This window comes from Grus americana, chromosome 8 (genome assembly GCF_028858705.1).
Source record: "Grus americana isolate bGruAme1 chromosome 8, bGruAme1.mat, whole genome shotgun sequence".
Taxonomy (NCBI): domain Eukaryota; kingdom Metazoa; phylum Chordata; class Aves; order Gruiformes; family Gruidae; genus Grus; species Grus americana.
The window spans coordinates 32008365-32035028 of NC_072859.1; the positions used below are offsets into that span (position 1 = coordinate 32008365).

Genomic DNA, 26664 nt, shown 5'->3' on the forward strand with positions numbered 1-26664 from the left:
AAGCACACACTGAGGTTAAATCCCCCCCAGATAGAACTTTTTTTCTCCTTTTTCTCCCTTTCAGAAGGTGTTGAACTCTTTTTGCCTTCAAATGAGCAGAAATCTTGGAAATGCTTAATGTTCATCTCATCCGAAATGATGGGCCGAGCAAGTAGGAATGTGTGTGTTGGGGAGATGTGGGAAGGTGACATTTTCCTGCACAAAAGGATTCTTCCACATATAGAGTAACTGTGAGGTGGAATTGCTTGCCCAAGTCTAATAGTTCTGTAAGTATCATCACGAATGAGGGCAATAGTCTCCATGTGAATATGTTCAACTAAAATATTTATAGGTGCTGCTTATGTCTCAAAGTGTGAATAGGTTCAGATTCTTCTCATCTCCCATCTTCAAATTCCTGCTGCAATAATTGTTGTGCAGAGATCATTCTAGTGTCTCTCTGTGTTTCAGTTTCACTACATGTAAAAAAATAATAGACGTTAATATGCCTCACAATAGGAGTGTGCCACAGGATGAATTTAAGTTAAATATAAGACAGAAAATCTGAGGCTCCCTTTGAATACTTATTTTAACTTTCAAAGAAGGATGACATCTCTTATTTGCTTTAAAAATAAAAATCAATTGCCCATAAATCTAAAACAGATGTTGTTTTTCTACTAAAAAGATTAAGGATTTTCTTAAGCTCATTAAAGGAAAAAAAAAAGCCACCACATTGATGCTCCTATATCATTGTAAGAATGTCTGAACGCAATAGAAAGCTATGAAAAGGACATGGTATTAGTGTAACAAAAATAGCTCTGAGTCTGGCAAATTGTACTTATCTTCTGGGTTCTGCGGCAAACTGTGCACTATTTCTCCAACCTTACGCTTATGTCTAGTCATGTGTTTTAGTGGGATTGGGTGTATGTATACTCAAACAGAATTTGGACTTTTTATTAAGAAAATACAAATGCCAGCTGCTGCATGGCTTGAAAAACTTAAGCATCATCCAAGTTATTTCAAGGAGGGGAAATGGAAACCATTTGCTACTTCTTATGCATATATCTACGGAGGAATGTTCAAACTATTGCTTCTCAAAGGTTGTGAGTCTCTTTTGAGGAGTATATTATTTCCCAGTTTTCTTACTTTCCATGTGCATCAAAACCCTGAGTCTACAAAATGTGAATTAAACTCTTTAAGTGGAAAGAGGAGATGGGAAATCTGATGATGCCGTATGCAGTGCCAATAAAGCCCAGCATGATGGCCAGTGTTCTTTATTCCAGTTAAAAGCTCCCATAGCAGAAAAAAAAAATGGTAACCTAGTACCCTGCTGGCTATATTCACCAGTGTGGCAATATGCAGCTCCCTCGTTTGCTCTGTTTATGTGTTGAAAGTTTGCTGGAATGTGTACAAACGGTACTTCAGTAGTAAGATGATAGGAAAGTCTCGGTGTAATTTGAGAAGAGCCAGCACGGAAATACCCTGTCCTGGCAAATTCCTGTGGGTGTCCAAAATACTAGGGCAAAAGTACTGGCTCCAGGGAGAGTTTGGTCTTTTAATCAATCTAACCCTTTCAGTGTTATCAGACATAAGGGACAATTTGGTAAGTTGTGGACTAATGACAGAAGAAAAATTTTTTTTAAATTTATTTTTTTTCTCAAGTACATAGTCCTTCTCAATATTTAGAACTTCCTGTGATTTCACAAAGCATCTTGGTGCCTTTAATATCCTTAGACTATTTGGTTTCTTCACACTATATAGCAGTTGGGTTTTAAGCTTGATACATCTGGTGTAGCTAGATTCTTCCTTCAGAAATCACGGTAGAGTACAGAATACCGCAAAGTTTGCTGTATCAAAAATATTTTGAGATGAGACTTCAAAAATCCAGGCCCATTCTGCCCTAAATGTTCCTCCCCACCTGTAGAGATGTGTTGTTGTGTCCACAACTATAGGATGGGAATGAAACAAGGACGCTTGGATTCTCGGCAGGCTTCCATTGCTAGTTCGGAGCAGATACTAACTGGGAATTTTGACCTTATGCTGTGTTCTCAGTAAGGTCAGTGATGTGGAATTGGTCTAAAAATCAGGTTATTTTAGGATTTGCTTTCTGTTGCACTTCATTTTGTTAGTGAAATTGTAAAAGAAGGCTTGCCCCATAGAAGTGTTGAAAACTCAAAGCTGTATTAATTTGTAGTTTTAAGAGAAAACAAAACAAAACCAAATGTCTTTGCGATGTTTTTGACGTAGCTTCGTCCACTTGGAGTCATAAATGCCTTTTTAAATTCAGTGCAGCTATTCTTGCTCTTTAATGGGTTTAGCCAGCCAAAATCTTACGCAGACACACAGACATATGTGCATGCATACATCGTTAGCAAAAGTAAGTCAGTGCGTTAGAGCTGATAGGGGAGAACTGAGCAAGATTCTTGTACTTGTTAGATGCGTTCCTAAGAGAAATCAGGATTGCTTGAAACTGTAGTGATGTATTTTGAAAAACAAGTTTTTGTTGGTCTTTTTTTCCTACTTAACTTCATGACAAGAATCAGCTGTAATGTAAGTTTATGGCTCGAGCAGACTATTGTTTGTGCAGCAACCTCCCTGCTGGTGTATTTACTAAACATGTGGGATGCACAAATGCCAGCAAATGGCATCTTGGAGCATATTCCCTAGTTGCTAGCAAAAACTGTCTTTAAAGTTTGGCCTGTTTCAATATAGGGAGAATGTGCATCAAGTTTAACAGGAACAGGCCTGAATTTTTAACTACTCCTCCTCAAAACTATTTTGACATGAAATCTGGGCCTTGTTGAAATCAATAGCTAACCTCAAGCATCCTTTAATGGGTCTAGAATTTTGCTAATGAAGAGCAAGGTCTAAATACAAAAAAACATTGTCCCATTGACTAAGACCTTTCTTTTTTGCTCTTCCAGCATTGTAAACATACAGACTTATTTTGTTAGAGAATTCTCTTGTTTCCTCCTCTTGGAGCATCTCCCACCTTCTAGAGAACAACAGTTGCAGATTTAACCTTCCCATTAACATGGACTAGCAGGAGGTGAATCCATGCGTCATGTGATAGTGTAGAACTGCATGGCTGCGTGTACCTCAAATGTATAAATCTGGTGGTCCTGGAAGAGAAAACATGAATCATGCCTCAAAGAGAAGACAGGTAGCCTGCCAGGGGAGTGGATGACCTGTCTTCTCCAGCCCCCGCTGCAAGAATTATTAATGTGTTCAACCAGAGCAGAGTACGTAACTAGTCTTTGTAGCAAGTACCAAGTTCCCCAGACGCGTTCCCCGGCACGTGCTGCACCTTACTGGCCAGACTAGATAGCATACCTCCTTACGCTTTCTTTCTGGACCAGAAAGGAAGTCTAGAAAGTCTATCTAGTCTATTGAAAGTGGAACAGCCTTAGAAGAGGAAGGAAAATGTCCTCCACCCTTAAAATCTGGTAATTTGCATTTTCTGAAGCAGATAAAGGAAATGAACCAATGTCTCCCACATCCCGAGTGGTCTAACCACTAAAATATTGCCTAGGAGCAGGATATCACCGTATATGTGAGTGTAGCGGTAGACTACAATCCTGTTCAGTTTTTGGATGGTAGTGCTTAGATATCTGCCTTGATGAAAGGGTTCACAGGTGTGAAGGAAGGAGTGATTTGTGTAAAGCTAAGCCTAAGTAAGGGGCAGAATCTAATGTTTACCCAGGCAAATGTTTCCTGTGGGCTAACACAAGCCCATGTTTGCAGCTTCTACCTGAGGCACCTAACTCTCCTGACAGCGCTGTGAGATCACTGCAGCTTGTGATTCCACTGCAAGCCTTTGGAGTTGATGATAGATCTCAGGAGACCTTGCTGTCCTCTGTCAGCAGGCTTCCCTCCCCCTCGATTCTTAACTCTGAAGGCATAAGTTCTCTGTAAACACCGGTTGCCGATTAGATTGGCTATATTTTCTGATGACAGTCAAGCAGAGTGTTGTATCTGACTGTTCATTCTAAGTAAGGTGTTTTTCAGGAGAAACAGGGCAGTTTCTCTCTCCCTGTAAAATACAGTCCTGCTCCTGAAATTTCTTACTTTCTGCATGGCCAGACCCAGCTGTTCCATAAATGGGAGTGAGCGGGGGTGTTGTGCAATCAGTAGCTGCAGCTGTGTCATCCCAGCTAAAAATGATGCAAATGGGGGACATATTTCTCCACATTCTCCTTAGAGTAACCCTACCTATACGTCTCCACTCATGTTGGGAACTCCAGTGGAGGAACAGAAATCATTTCAGTATTGGACTCTGATAGCTGCCAAACTTTAGTTGTGAATTACCTGCTTTGCAGGTACTTTGATTCACAAGAGCCTTCTCTTGCTTTTCCAGGTCAGTGAAACACCCATTTTTGTGCCTGGTGTTTGGGGACCTTATTTCTCTGCAATGGTACCTGGATTGTGGTTGAACGAAGGAGGTCAAAGTGCTACAGGGAAACTGGTAAGTGTTTGGAGACATGGGCTGACTTGGGATAGCTTCACTCTCAATTCAGCCAGAGCTCTGCCTGAAACACCTTGGTGAGATCATAGGAGAAACCATGCTGCTGAAAGCAACGAACAATTAGTTGATCGTTATGTCTCTTATAAACTGTTCATTTGCATACTGATGGGAGATTATATATGGGGCAAGCACTAAGGGTGTGTCTTCCTCTTATGATGATGGTGATTATTATTATTATTTTACAGACAAATAGGCATTCATTCTTAGCAGGAGGCTTAGATAGACTTTGAGATAAAGAAGATGATACATATTGTGTTGTATAGAACAATTGTGCTCATTGATGGGCATAAATGTGTTGTATGGACAGAATAGTAATATCTTAACATGTTATCCTGTCTAGATAGATACTGCATATATCGTCACCTCAATTCTTTCCTTGAGTGCAAAGACTCTGACTATATTAGGTTAACTTAATTTATCAATAAAAATTAAAACCAGACTGGATTCTCTAAAAATTAATTTTCCTATTTAGAGGGAGGCAGTCAGAACTAAAACACCAATGTCAAATTTAAAGAAAGGCTACATGTATAAAACAGTATTTAGGTTTGAGTCCAAAAGCGTCAGCAAGACCTTAGTGGCTGCTTAACCGTGGAAGCTTCTAAAGCTCCCTGCGTGTGTCCCTGCTCAGTCTGTACAAATACTGACTGCCCTTAGGCGTGAGGTACCAAGCTCCTCTTGAGAAACTACAGGAGGTGGGCCCGATCCTGTGGGTATTCTCGTTAAGCTCATCAAACATACAGGCGGGTTTGGTCTTTCACAAATTGCAGGCGTAATTGCTCTCTTACTCAGACCTAGCACCACCCACCTTTTTAAAAGCCTAGTGATCGGAGTACATGTCCAGGAAGTAGTAGATTGGGGCATCATTGCATTTATACATTCCATATGGAACAGTCACTGAATGAGAAACAGGAGTAATCCTGGATCAGGAAGCCCCGACACACCCTGAACGCTGAGCTATGAACTGGTGTTCCCTCCTGTGCTCTCTCCTTGGCCACGTGAATCTGACATTCCTCTCTGTATGGTGTCACAGCCTCAGTGGGAGAGTCGTCATCCCTCTTCCTCTCCTGCAGCCTCTGCTTCCCATCCCATTTCCAACCCATCCTTAGTCTTCTGGCTAAAGCACTCTCGCAGCAGGTGGGATGTGTGCGCTTTAAATTTTTCAGGTCAAGATGGGGCTAGAACCAAAGTGTCCCATTTTATAGGTAACTGCTACAACCAGAAGTAAAATTAAATTACTGCCCATAACACCACCACTTGAAAGGGGAAATAGCAAATCTTGTGTGTTTCTTTGGAAGAACACCTTTGAGAGGAAAAGTCTCTATGTGCTTAATCCAAAACAGGTAAAGACACTTACCTAAGCTCTAGAGAGGATACAATAAGTCAGTGTTTTTTCTTGGCTGGCTCAGGGTGATTCCACAGTTAAAATGTACCATGAGAGTTAGGGCATTTCAGAAAGATGATTTTTAAAATCCTTTCCATTCTGGTACCAGAGAACAAGACATTCCTGAGTCATTAAAGAAATTGCTGGAAAAAATACATGGTCTTGTTAGGACGCATAGCAAAAGTCAGCTCTGAGTACTGTTAGGTATATTAGGGAATCTGTCTTATTAAAACATTCTTAGAATATCTCATGTGGTTTTCTTGAGGTTGTATGTACTGAAAACACATAGGGGGAGCCATAGGAGGAAAGAGTGCATGTGCACTGTGTGGAGGATAGGTTGCATTCATTAGCTTTGTAATTTTAAAGCTGTAGCCTTTTTAAGATCCTGCTTTCTCATACTTCAAGCTTTCTGAAAACAAAAAAATGGTCATGTTTTGGGATTCTTTTCATTGCTTGATCTATGCCCAAAGGTGAATTCTTTTCATGAAATTTGAACAGTCTGTTGAACCTCTTAAAAGTAAAACTGATACGCTTCCCTTTAAAAATTACTTTTTTTATTGATACAGCTGTGAAAAAAGTCTGTCAGATTTTGAAAACTGGTTCAGATAGAGTCCAAATGAAGAATTAAGAGCTCCGCTTGTTTTGAAAAAGCTTGTTTGTTTGTGTATTAGATTGGCTTTTACACTGGATTCTCAAAATTTATAGGAAGAAAGATATTGCACAACAGAGACAAAGGATGGCTTGACATCACTACAAACTGTAAAATAACGAACAGCAGAAAGGGGTTTCTAGATGCAACCCTCATGTGGCCACGTCTTGAATTAAGGGCATTTAAATATCTAACTTCATAACTTGCGTAACATTTTTGTGTATTTTGTTTTCATAGCACACACGTATATGTGATATGCATTTATAGATTTATTTCTGAATTTATGAGCTGCTCCTGTGTTCTAAACAGATTATGCAAGATTGCAAAATTCAGGCTTGAGCTTTGTTTCTAATGCATGCACATGTTCGAGTTTTGTCTTTGATGCAAATCTCAGAAAGAACAGGCATGCATTATTTTTATTGCTATGTTCAAATGTGTATGCTTCATTATATGTTGTCCTACACTGGTTAAGGACTAGACTCATGCTGTTAAAAATTAAATACCTAATGCGGTTTGCTGCCAGTAGGTATTGCCAAATATACTCAGTGCTCTTGAGTAGCTCTAGTTTTGCCTCCTGAGCTTTTGCCGTCACCTCTGATGGGATATTAACAAGAGGCCGCAAAACCTGCTGAAATACTGTCTTAAAAGCCCATGTTATTCTACCTGATACTCTGTTTTGTGAGTAATGGTAGCCACTCTGAGGTGAAAGGACAAGCTGATTTATAAATTTAGTATAAGACAGAGCCTATATTGATCTTTTTTTATAGCAATAATTGCTTGTCAGGGTATACATTTTGTTTCCTGCAATGAACATATAGAGCATCTATCAGGATGACAACACACCTTGTGTTTTATTATAACAGTGTGATATAGAAAGATGTAGAGATTTGGGCCAAGAAGATGTTCCTGGTAGAATTCCAATGAGGGTATCCGTGCAAAAGAATGGGAGAGACTAGAGGACATGCTCTCAGGTAGTGTTGGACAGAAAAAAGTCATCCTTTCAGCTTGCTCTTCTGACTGAGGACCTGCATGCTTAGCATTTTGCCTATTTTTGGTGCAGCATTGGTTGTTTTTTCTTACTGTTTTTTAAGCCAAATCCTGAATCCAGTAATGTCAGTGGGAGATTTGCCATTGACTTCAGTAGGACTTAACACCTCATGAGTAATTTAGAACCCCTCTTGTCTTTTTAAAGTTATGACACTGCATTACCCTTTTCTGGGACTGAATTTTTAAGATGTAATCATCCCAAAAATGTTGCTTTCCTCTTTTTCAGATAGATCATGTGGTCCGCAGCCATGTCGCCTTCCCGGAATTACAGTCAAAAGCTGCAGCCAGGTCACTGTTCTTATTCCTTTATCACATACCTGCCTTACAAATTGATGATACGCTGTATTCCCAGCAGTGCAGAATTGCACTGCTGCATCCTTCTTCTGAAACAGGGGAATTAACAAGTCTGATAGTGGGTTGGAAGTATTTACAAAGGCTTGCCAGGTGATTGCTCAAAGATGAAAGCTTTAAACTCCCCTCAGATACCTTCGGTGTATCTAAGTGGTGACACTAACTTTCTGCTTTTCAACTTCTTTTATATCCAGCTCAGGGTATTTCTTGATACCATAGCATCAGTCCTGTTCAGCAGACCTTTATGCCTTGGGCTAATGATGTGTCTTAATTTGTAGGCGACACTTTTAAGGTCCAAGGATGAAATGTAGCTTAATTAAGAATATATAATTAATTTTTGAACAGTCACCTAAAGGACGGTATAGCCACTGTATGAAAAACTCCTGCATGGCAGCGCAAATAGAACAGAGAAACCCAGGATGAATTTCCAGACAAAGCTTAAGACGTAGGAGTGAATTGGAGGTAACTCCAGGATTCCTTGAGCAGGAAGCTGTGTGCAATGTGGAATTTTAGTTTGATCTGCTTCAGAAGTGGATGAAGACAGTCCAGACATTTCTGTCAGATCTGGACTTTCTCAAGCTATTTTGGCTTGGATTCCTTTAAAGATGGTTCACGTCACTCCCAGAGAGATCTTAGCTGAACAGTTAGGCACATTGGATGAAAATTTGATTCTCTTTTAATTTCTTTTTCCTCCTTAGCTTAAAGAAAAAAACCACCAAACTTGGCATTTTATCTTCAGTTTATCACTCTGACCTAAAAGGCAAGGCTCAGTCCTCATAGATGTATTAAGCACATGCAGTTATACAGTTATTTTCAGTCCTCCTTGGGAGGATAAAGCTACCTGGTTTCTCTGGATGAGCCTTCCGTGCTTTGTAGTGCCCAATGCCTTATTTGTTTGTTAAGAACTTGAGCAGGATTCCCAGAAATGTATTGGACATCATTCAATATGAAATAGATTCATGCTTCCTAGAATTCTCTTTGTTGTTCTTTAAAAAAGGAAATCAGGAAATAAATGCATCTGTGTATGTTTGGAATAAGGATTGATCTGGGTTTTTTCCCAAAATTTTGGCTTCCAGGCCATTTTTCCGGTGCCCCCATATAAAGCACAAGCATAAGACAAACAATTAGTCTGTAATGCCAGGATAAACCTTTTTTTTTTGTGTTGGAAAAATGAATATAGAGTAACCTGCTTGTCTATGCTAGATCTGATACTGAACTGACTGACCACAACTAATTTCATAGCGCAAAAAGCTTGGATTGTGATGTGAATAGGACACCAAATACAGAATATTGGGAATAGAACTCCATGTTATCTGAGCATATGGTGTCATAACTTTGGATTTGAGTCTCCTGTGGTCAGTAAAATTGTGGAAGATAGCATTGATAAAAATGATTATAATATTTTATAAAAAGGATGATAATATTTTATAAAGTTAATTTGCTCAATGGTATTTTTATAATGCTTTCCAGATATTACTCTCCTAATGAAATGTTTGGAATAGCTATAAATTTAATAAACAAATCTCATATTAATTCCCCCATTCCCTTTCTCCCTGTCCTTCTCAAATATTCATTAGAGAATTTAATTTGAACAAACAAAAAGAAAGAAACCAAACAAAATGAGAATTCTTTTTTGAAAGAAAACAAAATGAGAATTCCATACTTACGTGTGCAATTGCATAATACCTTTACTTCCCATGCTAGGTGCAACACAGTGAAGAGTTAGGCTGGTTTCATAGTGACAAAAAGCACATGCATGTCTGGATCATTACAAAGCAACATCTGAGGTCACAAATCTGTGCTTCTTACTTGCTGCTGCCTGTCACCTACTTCTGCCTTCCCAAGCCTGTCTAGCCTTTCTCCCAGGCTTCCAGTGCTGCTAATAAGTAGGTTTGGCCATGGCAAACTGCCTGCTGAGCTGCTGATCTCAGAAGCTTCACTTGTGCGGACTTCTGTTCCTTCGCCTATACCAGGAGCAAGAGTTTGCAAGCTGCATTTATCACTGTTTCAGTAATTTGTGGTAACTTGTTAAGGCATTGAGTGGCTTAGACAGACTTGCCAGAAACCGCTCATGCTGAAGACCAGTCTTGTGCAACCCCCCCAGTACTATTCCTGTGTTCTCTTTTCCCTTCTTTTACTGGAAGTGGACAGGGTTGGACTACATGAGGATTGTCTGGAGAATTTAGCATTTGGTCTAACTAATTGGCATACTCTGTGAGCAGCAAACCTTGGTGTTTTTCACACAGTTCCGTGAGTTGCAGAAATTGCTGTGTATGTAGCACTTTTGGTCTTCAGTCTATATATTATGTAGGTCTGACATCTAGCCATCACTGATACATTAAATCCTCTATAGGTAGGATAGAGTAGGAAATAAAAGAAGAAATAATATGATCATTTATGTTTTAAAGTTTAAATACTTCTGTTTTCTAGAATCACAGTTTCTAATCTTCTGAAATGCACTTTGGGTGCTCTGTGAAGCGCTATGTTTTAGGACAGAATTTCTTTTCCTCACTTCTCAATGCCATGTCCCATCTGAAGAGATGTCTCCTGAAAAAAAGTGTTGGAAGTTACACACACAGTATCCATCAGCAATTCTGGGATCTTTCAAGCAGAATATAATAATCATATTTGGCAGTTCTCTGTACATCTAGATATTTTAGAGCCCTTTTTTTTTTATTTAGAAATCTAACATTTTTAGATTTTTTTTTTCCTGAAAGATACCTGCTGGCATCTTCCAGGATTCCTAAACAGATTAAATACCAACTTCTTGTTGCTTTCTGAATTTATGTCCCAAATACGAACATAACCCTGGGCAAACTTGCATTGATTTCTTGTTCTCCACTTTCAACATAGTTCCTTTTTAATAGCAATAGCTTGTGCTCAACTCTGCAAGTTAGATCCAGCTGCTACTGATACCTCCTCATAGAACTGAATAGAAAAAGCTGATGGTGTAATACTATGTATAACACAAACATGGTAGAAACTGGAACTGGCAAGTGTTTGAAGGATTTTGCCAGTCACTCAGTCCAAATGAACCTATGTCTATATGCAGGGGGGGGAAAAAAAGTAAAAGATGTGAAAAGAAAAACGTAATTCCAAGGTTATGTGGGTCTTAAGGATATTTGGCTGAACTTCAGCCTCTTTTGCACAGTCCTTGTGTTCTGTCAGAGCTGCACGAATGGCTAATCCTTGCGAGAATGATCAAGCAGGATGGAGATCAGATAGAAGCTGGGATGTCTGGTAGGTCTGTGGTTGAGTGAAGCTTTCCTTTCTTTTCCTTCCCAACAGTCAAGCTGTGATTTAGACGGGAAATAAAATGACTTTGTCCTTAGCATGTACTGCTTATAGTGCAGTCTTTTGGGATGTAGAAAACAGGGCCACTTTTACAACAAGGGGGAAAAAATGATTGTGACCTGAAAATTATCATAATTCAGGTCCAGGAAGACACATAAAGTACATTTTAAAGTACGTGAATAATGATCTGAATTAGTTATTTTAATGTCTTCCAAGTGTACTTCATTTTGAATGATATCCTCTGATATCATTACCATATACACATGGTAAGGTATAATTGAAAAAACATGCAGCTGAATGGTTGAATGCAAAGTATAAATATACAGCTGCTAGCAGGTCAGAAGTCAAACTAGTAAAGCATATGCCAAATTCCCTTAGGGATCTCATTAGTGCATGATTGAATATACATGTAGAGGCTAAATGAATATCACTGTTTGGGTCTACAGTGGATGAGACAATGACTAATCAATTGTAATTAGGGTTAGATGCTATTATTGACCCACATGTCTAGAATTAAATGCCCCACTTGGAGATTTCCAAGGAGTTGAAAAATATATATGAATCTGTTTATGATAGTATGAGTGCTTGAAAAAATGTTCTAAGCATAATTGCAACATTTTTTAAATGGAATGTCACTAGAGTCATTGCAAGCCAAAGCACTGAAGAATTCACCGTTAGTCCTAAGATTACTCTTGGTCCAGGAAAAAGTCTGTTGGATGTTGTGGAGTTGGGTGTAGTATCTGAACTTAGATACAATCATATTTAGGCCCATGTTCGGCTCCTCCCTAAAATAGCAGCCACTTGCTTTCTCTCCTCCACCCTTAGTGCTGCATTTTAATCATAACACACACTGAAATAATTATGGTTTAAAAAAGGAAAGCTGGAAGTCCAGCACTCTTGATTAATCAGAGAATTTTTTAAACATTTGTAAAGGAATTTGATTTTCATTTTTGTCTGGAATCCTCCTTATTCCTCTCTCTCAGCTTTCTTTTCTCTAGCTTTCTCTTTCACAGTGTGAGCACCTTTCTGTTCGAGACAAGCATCATCAGCCCCCAAAATATCAAACAGCTTCCTCATCTAGGGACCCGTAGGAGGCAGTGTACAAGCTCAAGATGACCAGCTGCCTTTATCTCCCCTCGTCCTGTGAAAGTGAGGAATCCAGATGCCCTGCGGAATGGCGGTGCAGATAGAGATCCCCACTGCCCGCACCCTGCGATGCCATGGGCTTGGCAAGCACTCGGTTTTGCCTTTCTCCCCCTTTCTTTTAAATTTGGGATTTGACGTTCTTTGATGGGTTTTCTGCATTTGATGGTAGTACAAATGTTTTATGTTTGATGAATAACCTCCCCCACTCTTTTTCCAACTTGTTTTTTTTCCTAGTGCTCACAGTATATATACGTACTTGAACAGTCACCTGGATCTGATTAAGAAATCTTTGCCTGTGGGTTTCCTCACTGTTGATTTACATGTTTGGCCAGATTTCCATGGTAACAGATCTCCCTTAACAGATCTGACACTAAAGGGCATGGTAAGAAACAGCCTGTCTTTGCAAAAAGGTCAATACAGGGTAAAAAAAAAAAAATCTTGGAAGGAGCTTTTTTCCAATTTTGAGCATCCTCCTCCTTAGCTATTTAAACTATCCCACAGGATTTGGGTTTCTTGCTGCATTCAAAGTGTGCTAATGTTTCAGTAGAAACCCAGAGATCATTATAGTTTAGATATCACTACAGCCACATTTATTTTCTAAAAATAAGTGTTGTGTGTCTCCCAGTATCTTTCCTAGGAATCACATTTCATGACTAACAGCGCTTGCTGTTGTTAACTCACCTGTCTACCGAATTTTGCGTATCTGTTGCAATGAATTTCAACACAAATTTTGGTATGCCTCTCTGGGAAAGGAATGAAATATTCTGAGGAGAGATTGCTTGATTTAAACACATAAATGTTCACTAAACGTGCTGTATTAGTTGTTGGGTAGTAAATTTCGACAGAAACTGAAAAGCTCCTCTGCTTATTGTTAAAAATGGGCATACATGCTCTCACGATTGGAAATATGCAACTATAGTGCTTCATACATCTTTGTTCAAAGCTAAACCTGATCTGATTCTGGCTTGGGGTTTTAAAATTGCTACTTTTGGAACTCAAAGGGCTTGAAATATTGTGTTCTGTACAAAGAAATTTTCAGAGCGTTGCAATCTGGAACCAGAACAGGCAGCTTTTGGAAGCTCACCAGAGAACCTCTGCTGGGGAGATTTTCAGCCCGTCTTTAAATGTTTGGATGTTTCTTTTCACTGAACTTCATGGTGGTAGATCAGCTAGGTCACAAGCCAAGATGTTACTGTGCAGGACTACAACAGAAGAATATCATAATGGTATAATTTGATGACATCAAAATACCTGGTGATTAATTGAAAAATGTACTTCAAAATGGCATATTGTCCTTGAAGTGAGCATCTCCAGCTACTCCTCAGCATCAAAACCTGCTGTGTTTGAGGCTGAGGTAGGAAAGGGTAGGTGTAAGCACTGCAACATGTTTTAAACCACAAATGAGGGAAACATTAAAAAAAAAATAGACGGCTTATATGCTTTTGGGTCCTGTATTATTTTGTGAAAGAATTATATGCTGCAGCAGAATCAGAACTTCCTTGGTATAATGGCTATATGCAAATAACTGGTAATAGCAACACATTTTTTTCTACCACAGTTATGGCTGCATTCAGGTCTTGCTTATGCTGATATTAATCCAGAGTAACTACAAGGCAGTATTGATTTATGTCAGAGGAAAAGAGGTTAAGATATAGTCTTTAATTATTAATTGTGTTTCAGTGTTAGGGTGCTTGGAAGGGAGGGGCAGAAATGCTTTTAAAAAGTTATTTTTATGTAATAGCATTTTCATATTAGTACATTAAATACATTCACGAGCAATATCTGAGTCATAACATAAAACTGTCAGAGTTAATCTATCTCTAATCCCATACAATATGCTGTTTGTTCTTTATTTCTTTGCAAGGGCAAGAACAATTTATGTGGTTCTTCCCCGGATCAGGAATAACATGTTTAACATAACATTATGCATACAGCTCAGAAAAGAGGTGCTTAGAATTAGCACTTAAAACTTGTTACAACAAGAAACCGTAGAAAATAATAGAATTTTACTTTGGCTGGATTCGTACATTTTCTTTTTGATCTTTGCACAGGTTGTTGGACTAACATTGTCTCGGGGTCTGGATGAACTTGCCCTTATCTACTTGGCCACGATTCAAGCCATTGCTGTAAGCCATTTTAAGTGCATAAAAGAATAAATGAATTGTCTCGTGTTCTGTAGCAGACTGATCATTCCCTTCTGCTAAACAGATTTCTAATAATAGATGAATTCACTTAATGGATTTCTTAAAGGAGCAAGATATTGTTTACCCCCATTGGTGACTACTCCATACTGTAGGATAATTGACAGCCAGACTGAGGAGAAGATGTTCCCCTGAAAAGTTTTCTCCTTATGGCAATTCTGTAAATGGAACCTTTGCCTCTAGTGCAGATGTGAGGAAAGAGGCTGATACTATATGGGGCAGTGTTAACAGCATGGGCTGTCTAGAGGGAAGCTGAGAGAATGGAAAAAAAAAAAAGTCTTTGGCAGTTGTATGAAGGAACTCACGCTCCCCTAAAATGCCTCAGCTTCAGATTGTTCCTAAATCCATGGATTTCCCTTGCTTGCCTGTTAGATGAGTCAGAACTCTGTACCAAGTGAGTTGGAGTGGGTCTGTGATTCAGTTCATAATGCTACAGACCGAACAGACCAGATCTCATTCCTCCCTCGGTTTCCTTGCTGCACGGCAAGCAGTTGTTTCGTGTGTAGCACTTCCAACCCGCGGCTCTGTTTCTGTAAATCAGTCTTTACGAAAATGTCCTCGATGTTTGTTAACATGCAGAGATGGGTAATTTTATTGGAATACTTCTGTTTCTGCCCTCTTTTGCTCTGGAACCCAGGATTTCCAGTTCACAAGAAGTTCTATTCTGAAGTGAAAACCTGGGTCAAAGAAGTTGTTTTGAAACCCTGGTGCAGGGTATTTTCAATGGGGTGTGCCATCCCCAGGCATTTGGTGACTGAAATCACATTCCTTTGACATCCTTTTTGTGGTGGTTTTTTTTTGTGTTTGTTTTTTAAAGTTTGTTGAACTTGCGGTGTTTTTGCACAACAGTTTGATGAATTGGGGAGTTTTCCTGACAAAACGCGGTTCATTTGGAAAACTTCCAAACTCCTCTACTGGTTAAACAACAACTTTGCTAGGCTGGGTCAGCCATCTGGGATATGGAGGGTGGGCGGCTGCTGTAAACTTGCTGTGAATTGTACATCTTATGTGTTAACCCTCCCTCTTCAGCAAATAACAAGAACTTAACCCCAGCCTGGAATTCATTGTTGTGAGTTTTGATCCTTTTTAAGATGAATGTAGCTTGGTTCTACCTGATGCTTCAGTATAATCCCACCATTTAATAAGAATGTCTAGGAGAGTTTAAACAATGCCAGCGACTGATACTGCCCCCCTGAAAGAAACTTTCCAGTATCAAACAGGTGCTCCGTTATTGTATCATGCTAACGAAGTGGAAATGTTCTCTGCTGGAAATCCTGGGAAAGTCACCTATTATCTCATTATATGATACAACTCAAAATTTATTGTAAGATGCAAATACTGGGTTGAACACTAAATTTGGCATCTGCGTATCTTTTTGATAGCTAATTGCACTGATCGTGAGATTTAATATAAAAAGGCTATACTGCAATTTTCATTGCAAGTTAACGGAAATCCATTTTTCTTAAAACACTATTGAAACAGTAACTAAAAAAATAGACAGAGTAGACTTGGTTCTGACTTCATATATTTACTAGTTGCTGATGTGATACCCAGGAAATTTAATTTTCCTCCCATACTCTGTCACTCCCAATTTTAGCTTCACTTTTGTTGAAGGAAACACTTCTTGTTCAGCACAGCCCCAATCCTGTACTGTTCACTGTCTTCAATGGGTGCCAGAGAGACTTTAAATCTAAGTAAAAATCTTGTAAAATGTGTAGGCCTGCCCACAGAATGTTAATCTCTAGTTTTCTTTTCAGCAGGAGACGCTTTTTTCTTTTTATATAACATTTGCATTTGAAGCCCCTCAATTTGCATTTTCTCCAATCCAGGATTAAATTAGTTCCCCCCCACCCACAGTGAAATAAGTCTGCCTTTAATTTAAATTTCTATGTGAATACAATTTTCCAGGCAGGTAAACACAAAATAATTTTCACAGCATGTTCTTTCTCAGGGTCTTTGACGTGTGTATGTTGTGAGAGAAGTTGTTAATAAATTTGAATTTCAGAAGTAGTGAAAGAGAATATCCTTTTAACTATTCATTGCAAAATGCGATGCAACAGTTAGACGGATGAGAACATGATCAGAGATATAATTGTGGCCGTCAAGCCCATTCTGAGGAGACCGACTGTTTTTAGAGCAGTTTATTTTTCCATAATTAAAATTGTGGCTGTGTGATTTGGAAATTAGCCCTCTGTGTCAATAGGGAAGCGATGGATTTAGTCGGCTGGTGTTGCGGCTGCTAAAGTTCCTCATAACCGCTTGCCTGAAAAACCAAAATATATTTGAAGGCCTATCCAGAGTGGTGCCAGTCATTCATAGTGAACGTCTCCAGTCTGATGAAACTCTGCTAGCTTCAATTTTCAGGAGCTTTTATTTGAAGAGGGGTTTACTGCAGGCTGCAGACCTCTTAATGAACTTGCGGCATAGCATAAAGAAAACTTAAATGATGGTTTGTGAAAACTTTGACCAGATTGTTTTTTGTGGGGAATCTGCCTACAGTCAGCTTGGGCAAAATTTTGGCTTGAATTTGGCATTTCATCAACTCTGAACTTCAAAATTAACTTCCAAGGTATTATAAAGAGCCGAGAATTATTTTTGGACAAATAGTTTGTCAAAGAAATGGAAAATGTTTTTGCAAGAGGAAAGAGGGAGAGGGTTGAGAGGCAAAGCAAACAAAAAGAGAAAAGATTTTTTTTTAATGCTTTCATCATCCACAGAGCGAAAAACTGAGCAGTTCTAATTTGAGTTTCTCAGAATGGAGACTGTAACTGAAAAGTTTAAAAATATGCCTACCTTTTTGGATGTTTCTATTAATCCAGGCATGAAATGGAACACTTTATTTTGCACAGGGCAAAGGCCAAGAGAAATAGTTAAGCCAATACAAAATTCTTCAGGTTTTCCTTTTTGCTGAAAAGACAGAAAATACAGGTTTTTATTTGCTCCTTTTTTTGTTCTGCTTTGCTATTTGGCTTCAGAATTGAAATCTCTTTACTGAGAGTGATTTTTAGGTGCTGTTATACAAAGTAAATAGGAGGTTTTGGTGGACATGTCTTTGCCATGTAGGTTTTAGTTCTGGATCTGGAAACTGTACTCTGCTGCGCTTGGTGACAAACACCTGCTTATCAGAGCCGTCAGCTTTTCCTGCTGCCCATTTCTGTGTCTTCTCATAATCCCTATCTTCACCCTTGTAGGTACTTCCCTCTAAGCCCCATTTCCCTGTGCTATTGGATACCAGTAGGTCTTCGCTGCTAGCCAGCCCCGGGATGTTTATTGCAATATGCTGTGCCCGTGTACTTCCCCATTCCTTGTGCCGTCTGCTTGATTTTTCTAGTTCTTAACTACACTGCCTGTTACTGGCTGGAAGCTAAGCGGAGGCCGTACCCCTGCAGGTCTGTTCCCAGCCCTCGGGTTAGGGAACTGGTAAGGACAGTTAGTAGTGTCATTCTTTTTAGCAAATTGTGCTTTAAGATCTGTTCCTGTGGCTGCTCTCATGTGCTTATCTGTTGTTTGTTTGGGTTTTTTTCTCCCTTTTTGAAGTTAGGAACAAGACATATTTTGGAAACTATGGAGGCTGCAGGGCATCATATCAACACGCTGTTTCTGTGTGGTGGGCTGAGCAAGAACGCTCTCTTTGTGCAGATGCACGCTGACATTACTGGTGAGTTAGAGGAAGTGCCGGGAAAGGAGTGTAAATTATTTTAGGTGGCTAAATACTTTGTCTTAGGAAAAATAAATACTTTCTTTATATAGAACTGTATATTGCTGGTTGGCCAAAAAGTGTGTAATGAAATGTTATTTCCTGCAAGACTGAATTTCCTGAAATTTGAAGACATTTGAACAACACAGAGATGCGGTGGAAACAAAGCTCCATACTTCCTATTGTTGGAAAACAGACCTCAAGGAGAAACAGATTACAAGACATTAGTTAGATGAGAATAATGCCCACTACATTTTGTGAGCATGGTTTACATGAGATGTGTTTTACTAAAACATCTATTAGCTTCATCCTGTTTGAATTCTGTTGGACTTCTGACACTTCATTGTGGTTTAATCCGGCTGGCAGCTAAACCAACCACACAGCCGTTCGCTCACTGCTCCCCCCGCCCACGGTGATGGGGGAGAGAATCAAAAAGAAAAAGGTAAAACTCGTGGGTTGAGATAAAGGCAGTTTAACAGGACAGAAAAGGAAGAGAATTATAATAATAATGATGATAATACACAATACAAGTGATGCCCAGCACAGTTTCTCACCACTCAGAGCCAATGCTCAGCTAGTTCCCAAGCCATGCTGCTGCCTGGCCAACCCCCAGTTATATGTGGAGCATGACGCCATATGGTATGGAATATCCCTTTGGGCAGTCTGGGTCAGTGTCCTGGCCGTGTCCCCTCCCAGCTTCTTGGGCACCCCCTGCTTTCTCATTGGCAGGGCAGTGTGAGAAGCTGAAAAGTCCTTGACTGCTTGGCAACAACTAAACCATCAGTGTGTTATCAACATTATTCTCATCCTAAACCCAAAACACAGCACTAACCAGCTGCTAGGAAGAAAATTAACTCTATTCCTGCTGAAACCAGTACATACTTCCTGCTCATGCTGGGCATTGTATACGTTATATAGAACAATTCTTTTCTAAATTGCTTCCGTGTCTGTATCGTTAATATGGTTTAGGGGACAATTTCTGGATCTTTACTCATGCATGGTGTTGCATTTGGTTTTGTAGAATTCCTGATGGGTGGAAGGTCCTGGGTATGTGATTCATGACAAGAGCAGGTCTCAGGCTTGCGTGGTATTTTTGGTCTCTCTTAGCCTGTGTGTGTTGGACATGTTAGCACACCTGTGAGTCAGTTGAATATCCTTTTAAAAATGTGGGAAAAATAACAAAATTTAGTGTAAGGGACTTCAGAGAAGCTTTGAATGATGTGTGTTTTGGGTATACTTCAAATTAAGACCAGCTGAGCTGTCATGAATGAAGTTTAAGGCTCAGATTTGGGACATTTAGTCTGGACATCTGATTTGCCCTAACATCAAACCACACTTCATAATCTTGATGCAGGAAGGAAGATGAAAATATGCTTTATGTGCTTACCTGAGATGAAAACAGAAATGGAGAAGCAAAAAGCATAATGCCTATTGACCTTAAAATTCACTAAATACATTGTGGTCAAAGTGACACTTTCTGTTTGTGAAAAATTATGTTGTCAATTGTGTGCCTTCCCGTAGATAGCTCAAATGTTTTAGATGAATTTCAGCTACGCGTAGAGTTGGGCTGTTAGTTCATGATGTGTAAAATAAAAGATCTGTGAAAAGGTATTCTGATTAAAATGTAATCAGAAGTTCTTTGACTGTAACTAATGGCCAAGTACAATTCAGTACAAAAAGGCCTTTTTGCAGTCTGGAGTTCTCCCCCATTTGTAAAATCAGTGACTGACAAGGGATGTCAGAGTTCATCTAACTGAAATGCTCTCGCTTGTGTTGAACTCATTAGAGCCTATCAGATAAAATAACTAACATTCCAGGATCAATCCCCCATTCTTTCCTGAAAAGAACAAAATCTGAATATATTATTGTTAGCTGCAAATGCCCATGACTCAGCCATGCAGACATCCAATAGATAATTTTGCAGGCCACTTAAAAAGTATCTTGATCTTTTTGTTTGCCTGGTAAGAATTCTGTATTCATTCTGATGATGCGGGAAATGTGCAGTAAATTTTAGAGCACGCTGAAAATTGCTTACTGCTTAAAAGCCTGGCAAACAGCTGTGTAGCTGTAAGCTTGAGTTTTAGATTGTCTGCATCTGTTCCAGGTTGACCCAAGTCCTGAGCTCTGGTCCATCCTAACCAGAGGAATGCTCAGGTGACTGGTCTTACTCTAATGTTTTTAAGGTGGGTTTGTTTGGTCAGAGAGAAATTTAAGGGATGCTGTAATTACATTGGTTTGCTGTTAATAGTCATTCCAGCAATCAAACAGCAAGGTCTCACTGTATCCACCTTCCTTCCCTGTCACTCTGCCTGTGCTAACTGTAGGAAGAGATGGCATAAAGACCATTGTGGCACCTTTGTTTCTTGAAAGTTGATTGTAAGCAGCTTTACGCTGGTGGAACAGTGCAAAGTTAGCATAATGTAACTGGATGCCTGGGGTGCAAGGTGACTTTGCTTTGTATCCATAATTGTTTCTTCTATTAATAATTATATTACACCCTTTTCAAAATGAGAATTTGGCTTTTCCTCTGTAGGAGTTGTTCATGACTCACTTCAGATCTTCCTCCAAATTTCAGCTCCTTCTAATCTTACAGTTGCCTCTCAGGAGCGGCATTTTTGGGGGCATAGTGTCATTGAGGTATTCACAAAAGGAAGTCCTCCTCCCACCGCTGTGTTTGCATCATCATTCATTGAATGAAATTATCTCAGCAATGGAAATTTAGACACGTGGCAAGTACTGTAGGAATATTAAATTCTTTGACTTAGTGAGGATGAATATCTAAAGTGTAGCTAGAAAAGCATTTAGACTTAGGCAATTGTTTCAGGCTTTTTAAAAATTAAGAAAGAATTAAGAAAGCAGACTGATTTTTATATTTTTATTACTCTTTTTCCTGCTGTTTTTACATTAATAATTCAGGTCTTTTAGGAAACTTTGTGAACTGAGGGAAAGTATGTTCATGAAAGTACCCATGGGTGATGAAACAGTTTTTAATTCTACTTCAGAATATATATTGTTTGTTTGTTTGTTTTTCCAGTGTTTTAATCTTGTTTTCGAATGTCTTGCACAATTTGGAAGACAACATTTCTCTTATGATTTCTTACACAGCTTGTGAAAGTTTACTACTCCTATTTTCATGTCTTCCAGCAAAACCAGTCTGGCTTTGTTGGCTATATATTTAAAAACAAACAAACACAAACAAACTTTTTTTTGTTCATTGCAAAAGAAACAAAAAGGATACCACCCTGTTTTTCCCTTGAGGTCAACTTTTAATAGGCATGTGGGTTTGGAGGGTATGGGTAACAGGTTTATACCAAGCCCTTTGAGATAAATAGCCAGTGTCAAAGATCTGGGGGTTCATTCTTTGTATGCTTGATGTTCTGCATTAATATTTTGCTGAAATTGTTTTATTCTGGATTTTTCTTGGAGCCTGGAACCACAGAGGAGGGATATCTACATTAATCAACAGTAGACTGTAGCTCTGAATGCAGTTGTGACGTCCTTTTTTCTTTGTATTTTTTGCTTTACTTATTTACTGTGCCACTAGTGCAATATTCTCCCTAACAGAGGCATGGCTTTTTCTTGTATAGGCAAGCCGGTTGTCCTGTCCAAAGAAGTGGAGTCTGTTTTGGTGGGTGCTGCTATTCTTGGAGCTTGTGCTTCTGGGGATTTTGCATCTATACAGGTATGCAGTACCTGATTTGTTTTCTTTTTCTGAGTTTTAATGCGTTTTACATTTTGACACTTGGCACGATGTACAGACTTTAATTCAAGTGGAAAAGTTTGTGCCTTCTGCACAGCCAGACAAGAGCCAGCATTGCTTTCTCTCCACCCTTTTTTTAACTCTGTATGTTATTTAGGTGTATTGAAGATTTATTTGTCTTTTGACTTTAGGGACATACAGGTAGAAGCTGCTGTCTATGAAGTTAGGCTGTGTAATTTTACAGACAAAAAAAGGGAAATTGGCAAGGCTCTGACCCTGCAAGAAGGTCACATTTTCATAGAATCCCAGACTGGTTTGGGTTGGAAGGGACCTCAAAGTCCATGTAGTTCCAACCCCCTGCTGCGGGCAGGGACACCCTCCACTAGCCCAGGTTGCCCAAAGCCCCATCCAACCTGGCCTTGAACACTGCCAGGGATGGGGCACCCACAGCTTCTCTGGGCAAACTGTGCCAGGGCCTCACCACCCTCACAGGGAAGAATTTCTCCCAAATATCTAATCTAAATCTCCCCTCCTTCAGCTTAAGGCCATTGCCCCTTGTCCTGTCACTCCCTGCCCTTCCCCCCAGTCCCTCTCCAGCTTTCCTGTAGGCTCCTTCAGGTACTGGAAGGCCACAATTAGATCTCCCCGGAGCCTTCTCTTTTCGAGGCTGAACAACCCCAGCTCTCTCAGCCTGTCTTCATAAGAGAGGTGCCTCAGCCCTTTCATCTCAGTTATATTTGTCCTACTTTCCTTCCTTCATATTGAGGAATGTTGAACATAGGAACCAACGTAGCACCATTTATGCAGTAAAAAATAGTACACCTATAACTCTTGTCTTGCCCACAGTGAATGCGGAATTAATAATGAGGATGGGACTTCATGTTTATTCATGTTATTTCAAGCCATTAACAGTTGTAAAAGTAGCAGTAGGGCTTTCATGCCAAAGCATGACTTTGCACATTTATATAAACAACAATAATATACAGAAACCTCAAGAAGAATCTGAATACCAAAATCTGACCTGTTTTCCCACCTGGCAACTCCACTAGTATAAGACATGTCCTCTCCTCATGCTACACAAGGACACTGGACAGTACACTCCAGCTAATTGGACAAAATTATTTATCTAAATGGTCCCTTGATACCCTTTTCTTCATATCATTAGGTACAGATGTTTGTAGATGAAATTTTGCACAAAAATGTACCTGATTGTATTTTCCGAATAGGGGGTCAGCTTCTCAACCTAGTTAAATTGATGCAGTTCCACTGGAATCAATAAACAGCTCAACTTAAGCTGAGGAACTGGGCCATGTTTGGCATTTTTCCAATTGTGAAATTTCTGAATGTGAATATTCTACAATGCAATATTGGTTAACAGGAAAAGCAGTTTCCTTTTCTAACAATTTTTCCAATAATTGCAATAAATATCTATTACAATATATACCTGTATTTAATAATTCTAGTGCTTGTAAGGAGAACTTATTTTGATAAATATTTCAGTAGCAGCTTTTGATGACAGGACTTCATAGTTAATTCTTACTCTTCTGTTAATCTTCTGTCTTCAAATACAGAGATATTTCATTCCAAATTTAAGATGTTTTCCACTACTATGCAATAACTGAACTTCTCAAAACTGATTTTAAGAAGTCTGTCTTCATAACCATTAGAAAAATCTAATGCTGTGAAATGTTCTGTGATGTGTTTTTATGTAATTTTGGTATATTAATTTACCTTTAGTTTTTAACCCTGCCCTTATGTATAAAATGATTTCAGAAGCATATCCAATAATGTCAGAACAGATACATATATTTTATCCATACAAACATATATGTCAGTCTGCATAGCACACTCCTTCAGAAAGCTTTTTCAGCAAAACTAGATCCTTTAAACCAGCCATGTCACAAACTTTTTAATTTAAAAAGTGTTTGCTCTTTTGCTGTTACGATATGTCAGTAGGCTCCTGCCTCTTTGGCTATGGGAATGGTTTTTGGCTTGTCATAAGTACGGGTTCTGTGGGTCTTCTTGGAGTAAACTTCTCCTAAGGGCTTACTGTTGGGAGCTGGACTTGATGGCTCCCTATGCTGCCATCCCATCTCTGCTTGAATCAAAGAAGTTAATACCAGTACATTTAAAAAAAAGAACCAATACAAATTTCAATCCAGTGCCTCGGTACTGCATAAGAAGTCTGATTTCCCAAGCACAGCCTCTGCCTTTTCCAGTTACTCAGCAGCTGTTCGTGTAAGGGTTGGTTCCAAGGACTTTGCTAGACAGCAGGAGAGTTTCCTTTTGTTTCCTTGAGTTACAGGTCAAGCCCATGGTCTTCCTTGGGATGTCTCTGAAATAGAAAAGAGGAAAGTAGTTTGGAAACTACTGCTATTATACATCCCACTCGGCATTTGTAGCATGTTTCTTTCCATCATACTGCCTGTGGTGATCACTGGGGGCCAGGTGCGGCCCTGAACCCTACCCAGGATGCCACAACATCTCTGCAGCGTGAAGAAACCAAGAAGTGTTTTGGCTTACTGTGTGTTCAGAAGATTGCTGTTAAAGAGGTGCCACCTATGGCAGTATCAGTTGCATCGCGCAGCAAATATTTTAGATTATGTGCAAATACTTTTTAAAGAATTCAGCTACATGAACTCAAGAAACAAGAAACTGAATAAATGCCTTTTGGGGAAGGGGAGAACGTAAATGCATATCTACCATTGCAGTTTCATAGCCTTCTCTTACGTTTATTTTTCTACCACATCTTCCAAACAAACCTTACTTAGAGGTGTTGCTGCAATTACTCAGGATTGATGTAGACTCTGCAAAAAATAGAAGTTATTATCTGCCTCTTACAGATGGTTTGTGCTTAATTATTGTGCTTTCCAAAACTCGTTGTTTGCTCAGCCTAATAGTAATGGAGAAAATTGTGTGGGTTTTACCGTCCTTCCCTATGCCTGTGTGTGTTTGAAGGGGAATTTTTACTGTATTTGTCCTAGTGATTTTGGTCACGTTTCTCAGAATCCTTTTTGGACATTTCTACTCAATGTCAAAATCAAAATGTTTAAAAGTTATCTGGTATTCATGGGTTGGCTGTTGTCCATTTTCTAAAACTCAGGCATCTTTAGGACAGCCTGGAAATAGCACCTAAAGCCAAGATCCCTCAAAATCACTTCTGATAATCTTAGTCTGGCTTTAACATGCTCTGCTGACAAAAGGACTGGCTGCTGAACAGATAGGTGAAACCCACTGGGGAGAAGCAATAGCAGTAGTGCTGCCAGGCATCTGCTAGGCAATCTCCCGTGGAAGTACGTGCATGTGTGCTGTGTAGTATGTGCACCAAGGAGCTGGTGAGCCTGTGGAGCAGGGCTGTTCTTGTGTCTGCAGGCTAAATGTGACGCTTTGGGGATGTAACGTGCTTTATGTGTTAAGTTGACCTGCTCGTGCATTCTGTCAATGATGTGGAGGGTTTGGGGCATGGGGCAGCCAAGTCAGAGCCACTGCTCTGGCAGATCCTCAAAATCTACCAGGTCATTACTTTTTGACAGAGGAAAGAGAAGATGGGTCATCTAGGGAAGACCCCACTCAATGGTAACTTTAGATAGTAATTAGAGTTAGGCTTTATTCAGCTTAATGGTTAAGAAATGCATTGGATCTGGATGGTATTTCCTTAGGGCTAAAGAATGTGGATGTGGTGGTTGCGGTTGCTCTCCCACTCCTGTACTCTCCTGATGTCCTGTGGTATTCCATCATTGGAGATTTGGAAATGGGGGAGTATCTGCTTCAGAGGCATATTGGAGGGTCATTTTTCCAAGGACCAGCAGCTTGCTTACCTACACATCGCTGTGTGATGAACCCAGCCAGAAGTGTACACGAGACTACAGGATTCTCACCCTTCACTTTCTTGGGCAGTTGGTCATAGTGGCTGGAACAAAATTTTTTTCCTCTATCCTTCGGTATCCCTAAAGAAATTTCTTCTCACAAAGAAGCAAGCATCAACATACCTCCTGTGTCTTTTCCCTTTCTGTACTACAGCAGTGACTATTTGCAGGATACAGCATTTTGTTCTGATTCTAAATTTTCATATCTTTTTGTTCATATTTTGAATGATTTGTGGAGTAAAGGTTTTCATGCTTTCTAGTGACTACATGTGTATTAGTACCAAAATTCTCAGTATGCTGAGCCTTTGCAAAGAAGCATTGGAAATGAAGGTTATTGCAAAATTTGTAATCATACAGGTTAATTTGCTAGATTCTAGGGTGGCTTTAAAAGCTCAAGCCCCTTGAAGCTGCAATTTTGTCTTTAGGTAATTCTATGAAGGAAAGATTTATAACCTCCATCTCTCATGCCTGGTCACCATATGTTGTTGCTTCAAAGAATGTTGACTTCCCTATTTTCCTCTTCATTTACTCTCTCTGCATTTTTCTCCTCTGTGGTAAAACTGAATTAAAACAATTGGTCTGTCCAAGAAGGAAAAAGAATGTGCAGTGTGGTGAGTTACTCCCCATTGCATCTTTTGGTTATTTAGTCTCTAGAATCTCCGGAAAGGGGAGAAAATCTTACAAATTTCTTCTTGCAATTTGGGTTATCTTTCCATTTGCCCCTACAAATGCTACACCCTTTTTCTTTTAGTGGTTTTGTTATGTTTTGATTGTTGTGCTTATGAACTGTAACACAGCCTGTCTGACTCAAAGACGACAGTGCTGTTTAAA

General features: G+C 39.4%; 1 protein-coding gene across 15 annotated transcripts in view; it reads left to right on the forward strand.

Moving 5' to 3' along the window:
* Positions 1–26664, forward strand: part of FGGY (FGGY carbohydrate kinase domain containing) — a 322392-nt gene that overhangs the window by 270958 nt on the left and 24770 nt on the right. For 14 of the 15 annotated variants that reach the window (XM_054834554.1, XM_054834558.1, XM_054834553.1 and 11 more), the window contains 6 exons: positions 4334–4441; positions 7805–7866; positions 12604–12751; positions 14421–14495; positions 18108–18228; positions 21855–21949. In XM_054834554.1, the coding sequence (XP_054690529.1) occupies positions 4334–4441; positions 7805–7866; positions 12604–12751; positions 14421–14495; positions 18108–18228; positions 21855–21949 (609 nt within the window). Of the gene's footprint in view, positions 1–4333; positions 4442–7804; positions 7867–12603; positions 12752–14420; positions 14496–18107; positions 18229–21854; positions 21951–26664 lie in introns of those variants that run through there. The other variant, XM_054834561.1, reaches the window with a different exon arrangement.